The sequence below is a fragment of the Odontomachus brunneus genome, unplaced genomic scaffold, assembly GCF_010583005.1.
Source record: "Odontomachus brunneus isolate Ranch 3 - 2012 unplaced genomic scaffold, Obru_v1 Obru_scaffold_025, whole genome shotgun sequence".
NCBI lineage: Eukaryota > Metazoa > Arthropoda > Insecta > Hymenoptera > Formicidae > Odontomachus > Odontomachus brunneus.
The window spans coordinates 1,721,676-1,732,126 of NW_022639475.1; the positions used below are offsets into that span (position 1 = coordinate 1,721,676).

Sequence of the window (10,451 nt, forward strand, 5' to 3'; positions counted from 1 at the left end):
GTGTGTGTGTGTGTGTGTGTGTGTGTATGACTGTGATATTTTATAGCATGATTCCTTCCTCTTGCAATTTTGCATTGTTTGGAACTCCATCACGTATACATATATGCAGATTAATCAATTTGAAAGAATCACGCCAGTTTCGTTGCCCGTATATAATGTGTAACTGCCATAGAAAAATAATAGGCATTTATAGATTTATAGACACATCAATATATCTCTGGCGTATATTCGTATTTCTGTTAATGGAAGACATCTGGAAGACATGAGGAGCCATCAACGGTATCCTTTATTCTTTTAGGCTAGAACGGAGCGCGTCCAAAAATATATCGGCGTGACGCTGCGTGAAAGTTAACGCAGGCCTGAGTCGCACAGCTTGTTTGCCGCAGCCGCCCGCTTGGATGCCTAACGACAGCAGGAAGAGCGTACGAGAACGTGAAACAGTGCTTTTAGCTTTTAGCGCGTAGATCTTACGTTACGGTTATACTTCACCTTTGATTTGAAGCTTCTTGATGAGAGCGTCTCGAAATTCAGGTGAAGCGCAATTAAACGCTATGAATGTCCCGCGTCCACGTACCGCGCTTATTGCGGAATTCTCCTTTTGCATATCCTTTAAATGTTTCATCATGTAGTCGCCGACGCGCGTTACCCTGTCCAAGAGATTCTCCTTGTTTATCACATCGAGGATCGCTTCCAGCAAGACCATCTTGCTAGGATCGCCCATCCAAGTGTTGAACACGCGATACGATTGCTTCGGCCTGTACGGTCGTACGATGTTTAATTCGTTGCGCGTGTTTTAATTATTTGAAAAGCAAATCATCAGATTGACGTGAAAGGAATGCTCACTTGAAAGCTTCTGTGTGATAATAGCCGCCTAATTGCATCTTCTTACTGAAGGTCACCAAATCCGGCGAACCGTCTAGATTGAAGTGTTCGTGGCACCACATCTTCCCCGTTGGGCCACCACCGGTCTGCACTTCATCGATAAGTAACGCCGCACCGTTCTAAAATATTAAAGTTAAATAACACAACGTTAAAATCTTGCAATATTTTAAATTCGATAATTTAATCTAATAATGACGATACTTATGCTTTAACAGCTGTGCGTTACCTTTCGAGTTATGCGTTGCAATTCCCGAAAGAACTCCGGCGACGCATGATTGTCACCGCCTTCCGCTTGAATAGGCTCGATTATCACACCAGCCACTGGTGTTTTCTTCTCCTTCTTATACTTCTCAAACAATTCCTCGACCTGAAACATCATATAGCTGTCAGACTCTCTTCTCGCGTTTCGAGAAATCTTTTAAAAAAGCAGCTTGATATGATACCTCCGCGAGACAACGCTTGTCTTCCTGCTGATTATGCCGCACGTACTCTTCTAAAGGATATTTGTAATCGGGAAAGGAAGCGATAGGCCAGTCGAAGGCTGGTATATCCATCTTATGAATGTATTTGCTATGAGTAGTCGATAGAGTGCCCAGAGTTCTACCGTGGAAGGCTCCTATTGTCGTCAAATATATATTAGAAAAGCAAAAGTCTAATTTTTTATTAGACATAAATTCAGACGTTTGTCGGAACAATCGATCAGCCGATATAATAATAACAATAATAACATCGCACCTTTGAAAGACATGATGGAGAATCGCGGCGAGCCAGGGATCTGATTTAACATGCACGACTCCATCTCCTCTTTGGTGAACGGCGCTCCTTGTCTCTGTTTTTCGGCGTACCAGATAAATATGTTCTTGAAAGCGTTCTCATTGGAACAGGAACCGCACATCATCGTCGTGAGATGCGACAATCCGGGCGGAGCGACCTATCCGCGGATAATTAATTTGAATTTAAGCCATGACTAACGGAAAACGAACGAAATGGGTAACGAGGGTAAAACAGTTGAGAAGCTGTTCGTCACGTACCCCGCTCTTCAACAGAATCCTGTTCAATTTGCTAGCCCAATTACTACCCGGGAAGACGCCTAATGCCGGTCTATTCACCATAATTTTCTGGAAAGAAAACGTACTTATGAAATATGCCTCGTACCTCGACTCGCGAGACCTGAGCGCGTTTTATCGCGATGTAATTCGCGAGACAGTTCGCGGCTGCTTCGGATCATGTCCGACGGCTTATCAAGCGCCATGCACTTAAGGTCTAAGTGATATATCCTGTAGAGGACGGATCAGCATGCGAGGGCACTCTACACGTGCGAGAGAAAAAAGAAGAGAAAGAGACCTGGGTATATCCAGTCGGCGAAGGGGCTTTATATCACTCACTTGATTAACGGGATCAGCGAGAGCCTCCAACATCGCCGGATGATTGTACCCTAGGGGCATCGACGAGATTTGCATGTAAACGTCCAGCAACGCGTTCCCGTCGACGTCCATTATGTAATTGCCGGCGGACTTCTCGTAGTCTACGAAGAATTGTACGGAAGAGGCTTGCTGAGGATCACAGATCGCAACATTGTAATTCACTCTCGTGTCTCCGGCACGGAGCAATGTTTACAGAAGATATCGCACGCTCAATTTTATTAATTTACTATGTTTACCTTGATTTATGCATACACTGACAGATTTCAGCGGCGACTCGAGAAGCGTGAGCTGAACTTGAATCGACGTGAAAATTTGTGAAAAGAGCGAGGCGTCGACGAGAAAACGCAGACTCGCGGACGACGAGTCGCAATGGGCAAATTACATAGTATATGCATAATTGCAAGATTGTGTTACAACACTCTCCGGCAGAACTAGAATGGCTTGATGAGACGTACTTGTATCGCGTTCAATTCTTGCAACATGCTGCGCGACTGTGGACCCGGTATCTCCGTCATGACTACCGGCCCTGCAGGTTCCTTCGAGGATACGGGACCGGTTAAGCTTCTCCTCCACATCGCAACGCCTGTAAAAGTAATACTGATAAGTGTCCATGTTTTTCCTCTCCGTGCGTATTAGGATATGTCTGGGCGATTTCCGTTGAAGTCGAAATCTTTCCAACTCTTGAGCACGCGATCTCACGTCAGGTGGAACTCATTTTCAATCAGTTGACAAATGCGAGATTCGTGTTTATGCCGTCAGATCGCGAATCGTGTTAATATTCACACAGGAAAACGACTTGACTAGCCGGCTCACTCGAGTGTGGTGATCAGCTCGGGCGAGTTAGTTCTATTGACGCTAGTTAAGGATGATTGCTTGATGTATCGCTGTGATTTTGCCCCTCGCGGATCAAAATGTCGTAATGACGCCAAGATAGAGTGCGTAAAATAATATATGAATACACTTTGTCGACCAGCGAAACTCAAGCGTAACAGTTGGCAAATTTATTCTTCAGAATGTTTTAGGAAAATTTCAATTTTGTAATAAAATGTTTCGTATACGTAAATTATATATAACCAAACTTGTACATAGAAAAAAGATACAGTGCATATAATATAATGCAATTTATATTTAAATTTAAAAATATATTGTGAGCAACATTATTCGAGTCACTTTCGTTTATGTACGTGCATCAGTCATACCGTTTTCCTCGTGTGCAAATATAATCATATACAATTCCTCAAGTATGTGCAAACCAGGTAAGTCAAACTTCACGTTTCTGGCAGATCAAACATCATGCAAAGCCGATTGCTTATCAGTTTGCCAATCGTTACTGAGCCGCGCGGATTACGAGATAATACAAAGTTTCAATTTAACGTTGCACCGCACTCAAGATCAAGGTCAACAATATTTTCGAGAAGAAAAGCTGTTCCTTTATTTCGATTGCGTGTGCCACACTTAAAATGTTGGATAAGATAACACGTCTACTTCAAAAGTCACGTATTGAAGATACACGATGAGAGACACGACAAGACAAGTAGTGTACTCTTTTAAAATGAATCAGTGAATAGTCACTGATATCAGTTATAGCTGTGTCACTGAGCAGTGCTATACTTATAACTGCAAATCAGTGTATATTTACTGTTTTTAATGATGTTTGACTGATTCATCTTAGGGAAGTAGTCGAACTAGTATCAAAAATATTATCATTCAACTATCGCGCCACTTAACCATTATCTTTCACTTGACACACAGGACAGACAGGACCTCGAGGCTCGCAGAGCGACGGAACAGCTGTCGAGCCGGGATGAATTTATCGATTTTGCCGAGGTGTACGTATCCGCGACAGGATGGCGTGGCTTTCCCACCCATGAGGGGTTCTTTCTCACGGGCCATGTCGCGACACCACGTGAATTTGCACGAGGTCCTCGACACAGAGCGGAAACAAAACTGATAAATACCATTGATTAGTTGTCGGGGCGAGACGCGCGCGCCCAGCGTGCACTTGTTAACGAGCATCTCCGTTCACAATGGGAGCACGGGCGCTGCGAGAGGGCTGCTTGCTCACCGGCGACGTCGTCTCTGCGGAAGGGATGGAACCGTACTGGCCGCTCTGATAGCTGGCGGCTGTGATAGCGTTTCCATTCAGCGCGTGCAGCCGAATCGGAGTCGTGAGGGCGCGAGCAATGCGCGAGAACAGTTGCTTCTGGAGAGAGCCTGTGTGCCTGCGTGCCGCTTCTCTTCGTATGGCGGCAGATGCTTCGATTTATCGAGATGTCTCGAGTATCGACACGGTCGCTCGATACTTCCCTGGGAAGAAGAGGTCGGAATGTCTCAAGCGCACTGGGACAAACAATAACAACGGTTAGCTACGCGAAAGATACCGGGCGTAAAAGAGTGTTTAACTTTTTACGCGAATGCCTATCTGCGATATCACTGCGTAATATCTACATAATATCACTGATTAATACGAGCGATCGAATTGTCGTCCTTAAACCTGTTCTTTTCCGAGGAACCTCCTGAACTGGTGCAGTAAGTTAGGGTGAAACAAGTATATTTTGTTTCACTCCAACTTATCACGCTGGCATACACCCAGTAGTGTTCAGGAAATTTTTCGGGAAAGAAGAGACCTCTTGTTATATAATTGCCGTCTAACTGTCAGTCTGTCTGTCTGTCTGCTTGTCTGTCTGTCGTCCCGAACGATATATCGCGCTTCGTGTCGGGAATAGTACCACATTTGGCGATTTCAAGTGGCGCGTGGGATCGGTGAAAGTGAAAGTACAAATTTGGATACTTTTCACGTCGCTCGCCGCGTCGATGCGATTTAAGTCTATCGTTTCGCGCTGTTAACTCGACCGGCCGTTATCTTCACCACTTTATCGCAGTTTGCACCTATACGACGGGCTTTATATTAAGAAAAAAAAAAGAAGAAAAAATGTTCGATCTTCAATTAATTGCGGAGGAAATAATCGAAATTTTATCATATCGTAGGTTTATGGACTGCGTGAAATTCTCATCGACCGATCGTTATCGACGAGCCGCCAGCCGACAAGCACATGAATGATGCGAACGTGTTCGTCGAAAATGGTGTTTAAACTGCGCTTGACCCTGTTACTAAGGACGTAGGGGCAAATGAGCAATTACGATTGCTCTCCCGTCTGAAGACGAAGAATCGGACAGGTTCTTGGCCGACAACAATGCATCGATTTGTCATCGGTCTCGTCACTCGACGATCTCGGAATAAGGATGTCTTACTTCACTTGAGCGAGGGAGAGAGAGAAAGAGAGAGAGACTTGTATGGGCAAGAGAGTGCGACCTTGTAAGTCGACGCTCGGCTACACACGGACACAGTTTCGGCATCGGGAAACCGATCGCGCGATTCCCGAGCGTGATCCAGAATGCCAAATGGTTTAATCAATTTTCCAGTTTCCACTCCGATCCTCCCCACTATGCAGCACGATCACATCGGACTCACCTGCAAACCACGCCTTAGTCCTTCGCCCGGAGGTGGAGGTGGTCGTGTTTTTGGGCAGCTCGAGCCGGCCGACGCGCACAGGTATTGTCACTCGCGCGAACGCACTCGAGTGGGCCCGTCTCGATCGACGCGGCACATCGATCGGTCCCATCCCGGGTGACATCCACCGACCCGAGCACACACCCTCGCTGAGAACTGCGCGCGACGTGCCACCGCGACCTCCGTCTTCGATCTTCGCCTACTTGACAGCCGATTAATAGCCGAGGCCGAGCACGTGCAGCCGAGTAAGTATAGCGTACGGTATCGATGCGTTTTACGTGTCGCCATTCATAACTGCATTAATGCACGCGCCGCAGACACGGCTCTCGGGCGCGAGTCTAGGTCGACGAGTCGCTTCTGGATATTTTATGGGATTCGCGAGAGAGCCCCACACGAGGGTGGAAATTCGTCTGGAAATTAGGGCTCCAAACTCTTGCGCGTGCCATTTTCTAATAAAAAGATGAGAGAACGCTTGAGATACTTGGGCATACTCGTCAAATGCTCCGAAAACTTTCCCTTGACAGTCAATGAATAGCCTTACAATTAACGTGGCGGAATCATGAGGAAAGATAGGTCGCAAAGAGAACGGTTGCACGTCAATTTTAAGGCTACTTATTTGACTTCAAGGAGAAAGGGTAGTTTTCGGAGCATACATATTACATTAATAAGTATATCCATTTGAAGTGTTCTTTCATGCAAATATCTTTTTATTTAAAAATGGCATGCGTTTTCTCGCATCGATCCAAACTTCCGTGGAACCATAAGCTTTAACCCCAGGGCCCTAAACATGGGTAAAATTTACTCAAACCAACTTTTTAAACGTTATCGTTCTTAAAAATATGTGTTTTGCTTTTTCGTTATGACTTTCCTCAAGCTTATTGAATCGCAAAAACACTGGTAGATTCGCATTCCTCGGTGTTTTCTGCACCGATTAAATAAAAAAAGAGCATTGCATTTTGACAGTTTTTATGGAAGTTATGAGTAAATGAAAATGCGTTGAATAGAATTAAACCATTTTTAAGATTTGTCATTTTCCTATGTTTATAGGGTTCTATAAAGTTAATATCGAGCAATTAATACCGAAGCTCACACCGTGGTTCTCTCACGGCGCAGTGGCGCGGTGAAAGACTGAGAAAAGTTACTGCATTTTTTCGGTTTTTTCTCGAAAATGTGTCGGTCGCATTCGCGACCTTGGCTCGCGGAAACCAGAGGAGATGTCTCAGTCCCTCTTGTTTTTCTCTCTCTCTTTCGCGATTTACGTTTTCGCCGGTATTCCAAGAACGAGCTGTATTCCGGCGAACCCGATTTCGTTTACGCGGTCAGCCAAGTCGCTGATCCCAGATCGATCGATTATTTTTCTTCGTTATTGGCTCATGCGTGCCCGCTGAGCGAAACGCGATTTAATGATTTTTTCCGTCCTCCAAGTACCGTTAAGCGTTCTCTTTTAAAAGAATTAAACGTTAAGCGATATCTCTTTTTTTCACTCGTAGTCTATTATCGTCGAAGACATCCGTTGCGATATGCTGAGACATTTCTAACTATTCTATCCGCGTATCCGAAGTCGCACCAATTTCGACAAAGAGAAGAAAAAACGAACATCTACAAATCGAGATTTTGGAGAGCAATAATGCAGTCCGCGCTCGAATGACGGATAATTTATGAGTGTAACTTTCGAATCGAACAACTCAATACGACCAACCGAATACGGCAGGAGGAGGATTCGCATTCCCGCCGATAACTTACGATCGGCCGTGCTCGCAGCGCGGCCTTATTAGCTTATCCCCGTATTTATTCGCGCGTCTGACGTATTTACGAGTAGAGATAATAATAGGTCAGTTAATAACGTCGTCGGGCCTGTCAATCGGCATGCAAATTCGGTAACTGCACCCGCCGCAGTTTGAATATAATTCAGAAGACGAAGAATCCGATTAACGAAGTTTGGCAAGTCGAAGGAACTTGGCCGGTCAGTACGACTATCTCTCGCTGTTTAATCGCTAATAACTAACTAATTATGAGCTAAGAATGAGCTGTTGATTGGAGCGTGAAGCGCACAAGCTTTGAATGGGCTTATCGATTCTCCGCATTTTTTTACGGACCAAGCTTCGCGAAACTATTTGACAATTATTCTAGAGGGTCTAAATAACAAATTTACACTTGCACATCTTTGCATTTAAAAATACGAAAAGGTGCAGAATTTTATAATTTTCAACAATTTAATAAAATAAAAAAATCAACAATTAGTCGCGCTATAGAAAAATATGAAATTTGCTCGGCTTTAAATTCAATTCAAGAACAAGTCAATAGTACTTTCATTCCATGTTTTTTACAGTAGAACAAATTAAAATAGAGATTGAAAGTAAGATTATTTCTATTTATAGTATAGATAGTATTTATGTAGAGATAAATTTTTGCTAATATTCTCAATTAAAGCAAAAGAAATTATTATGCGTTTTTTTATTTTATTAAAATTATAAAATTAATTTTATTAAATTATAAAATTCTGTGTGCTACCATTTTTTTAACGCAAAAATAGGGGGTACAAATAGAAATTTATATTATGTAAATTCCCTAGAACAATTCTATACTGGTCTAAACTCAGAATCGACGAAACATTTCGGGATCTTCCCTTCTTGATGTTTTTCTCGACGAGCTTTAGCTCGTCTCGCATTTCACAGCCATGATTAGCGGCATTTCTTTGAGATCCGGATATGTTTGTGCCAAGCGGTCGTCGACTCGGTCATCCTCGGAGGAATTTCGACGACGGAGTATCGCGAAACTGCGAACGTGGCTCGGGCAAGAGGGTGGCGTGGAGGCGCCAAAACTAGGCAGCCTTGTGTTATAAATTTCAGATTTACGCGCGGTGATGGTCACCCTTAGCCGCTTCGAATTCCATTATATTGCACTTTCGCTGGTCTCGAACGCGTGTTTCTCTCGTCCGAGGTGTCCCTTCGAGGACTCGTCTTCGCTCTCCTTTCTTCGTTTATCACCGCGTTTTGATAGCACGAGATAAAGCCGCTCTCCTGGCGAAGGTTAACCGGCTCGCTGTTTTACATTCAACGAATCTTTCGTTTTATTTTTGGGCCACGCACGAATGTGTCCCATTGTACCTCCAAGAATCCACTTATCCCGCTGTCGCGCGTGGCCACCTTCAACTTGTCTAACTGCCTGTCTGAAAGTTGTGCTCGTTATAACCAGCGGGATGTGGAAAGGAGCGAGATCCAGCGGACAATAAAATCTTCGCGCAGAGATCTTCGCACCGATCTGCGAGAACCGTAGTGTACGCGAAATACATGCAAATCGTATACCGCGTATTCGATTAGTCGCGCTTTGAACACACAATTATTTCGTCGAGTCGAAAAACTTTGAACGCCGTTATATCTCTCTCTGCCGGGTCGAATCATCTCGCCTTTGTCATAAATTATGCGAATCTGCGATTACATCACCGTGATTTAGCTCGGAATCATGCAAATCGGCAATATGGTGCTCAGAATGATTCCTAGTTAGATTCCAGCCCGACTGAGAGAGAAATAGAGGAAGAGAGAGAGAAAAAGTGTGAGGTTGTTATTAACCCATTAAAGACCATAATTATCTCACAAACATTTCTAATAAAAATAATCCGTCTGTTGATTTTTTAAAAATATATAAATAATCATAAATAATAATATTAGAAATATTCTAAGATACACACACATTCTAAGGTACACTGAGAATCAAGTGCTGAAAACTATTAACTGATTAAAATGTTCTTTGACTAAAATAATCAGCGAATCGATAATCAAAATTAATCAACTGTCATATATACAATCATAAATTACTGGCAATTAATGGGTTAAAGTCGTCGCGTATCCCGCGCTTCGTCGCGTGCGAAATGGCTGTCAATGACACACGCGAAGTAAAGTACCAATTCCCGGACACGTACTTAATCTTGAAGGTTACTCATAAATTTTATCCTCATGCGTGAATTCGTGAAAAGTGCAAAGTTACGTGAATTTGTTCAGACAGCGAGGATAAAACTAAAAGATATTTTAAAGACGTCTTTGGAATATCTTTGGAATGAATTTACGATTGAGGAAAAGATCGACCCACATTCTTATCGTTTTGATTTTTAAAAGCGAATATTTCTTTAACTTTCAACGCGTGTGTGTGTGAAATCAGAGTTGCAAAAATATCAATTAAAATTTTCTCAATTTAACAATTGATCCGTGGATGTTTCAATGCAACTAACTGATAATTGATTCGAGAAAGACTAATATTTAATTGACGATGTCACAAATTCAACTAAAGACCATTCAATTGACGATTAATATAAGCGAAATTTCATTCAATTTGCTAAATTCAATCATCAGTTAAACGGCTTTTAATTAAATTTGTTAAGTTCAATTGAGTTTCTCTTCGCTTCAATATCAAATAAACGTCTCTTAATTGAGTTCGTTGAAATCAGAACCGTTAATCGGGACATCTTTCGATTGAATTTGTTGGAATCAATTGTCAATTAAACGGTCGTCAATTGAATTGGCTTACATTAAACACTGCCAATTAAACACGACAATTAATTAAAAAAATAATTACTCGCAACTTTGCATGGAATATATGTATATATATATATATATATATATATATATATATATATATAT

The 10,451-nt window shown here is 42.7% G+C and overlaps 3 protein-coding genes across 6 annotated transcripts in view; 2 read left to right on the top strand and 1 right to left on the bottom strand.

Annotated features, from left to right (window-relative positions):
• LOC116842504 (VPS35 endosomal protein sorting factor-like) overlaps window positions 1-1,532 on the top strand; it is a 7,293-nt gene extending 5,761 nt beyond the window's left edge. For both annotated transcript variants that reach the window (XR_004377732.1, XM_032811814.1), the window contains exon 19: window positions 299-1,532. Coding sequence is in view for 1 of the 2 variants with exons in the window: in XM_032811814.1 (XP_032667705.1) it covers window positions 299-335 (37 nt within the window). In the remaining variant the exon portion in view is untranslated. The remainder of the gene's footprint in view (window positions 1-298) is intronic.
• LOC116842507 (4-aminobutyrate aminotransferase, mitochondrial) overlaps window positions 7-10,451 on the bottom strand; it is a 21,971-nt gene continuing 11,526 nt past the window's right edge. For 2 of the 3 annotated variants that reach the window (XM_032811827.1, XM_032811825.1), the window contains 10 exons: window positions 4,265-4,646; window positions 2,762-2,889; window positions 2,268-2,435; window positions 1,914-2,000; window positions 1,618-1,813; window positions 1,326-1,498; window positions 1,109-1,249; window positions 844-1,001; window positions 490-755; window positions 7-402 (listed from right to left, as the gene is read on the bottom strand). In XM_032811827.1, the coding sequence (XP_032667718.1) occupies window positions 287-402; window positions 490-755; window positions 844-1,001; window positions 1,109-1,249; window positions 1,326-1,498; window positions 1,618-1,813; window positions 1,914-2,000; window positions 2,268-2,435; window positions 2,762-2,889; window positions 4,265-4,322 (1,491 nt within the window). In that variant the 5' untranslated portion in view covers window positions 4,323-4,646 and the 3' untranslated portion in view covers window positions 7-286. The remainder of the gene's footprint in view (window positions 403-489; window positions 756-843; window positions 1,002-1,108; window positions 1,250-1,325; window positions 1,499-1,617; window positions 1,814-1,913; window positions 2,001-2,267; window positions 2,436-2,761; window positions 2,890-4,264; window positions 4,647-10,451) is intronic. The other variant, XM_032811826.1, reaches the window with a different exon arrangement.
• The window catches only part of LOC116842508, an 11,822-nt gene continuing 5,894 nt past the window's right edge, over window positions 4,524-10,451 (top strand). The window contains exons 1-3 of the mRNA XM_032811828.1: window positions 4,524-4,667; window positions 5,295-5,622; window positions 5,730-6,062. The gene's annotated coding sequence lies outside the window, so the exon portion shown is untranslated. The remainder of the gene's footprint in view (window positions 4,668-5,294; window positions 5,623-5,729; window positions 6,063-10,451) is intronic.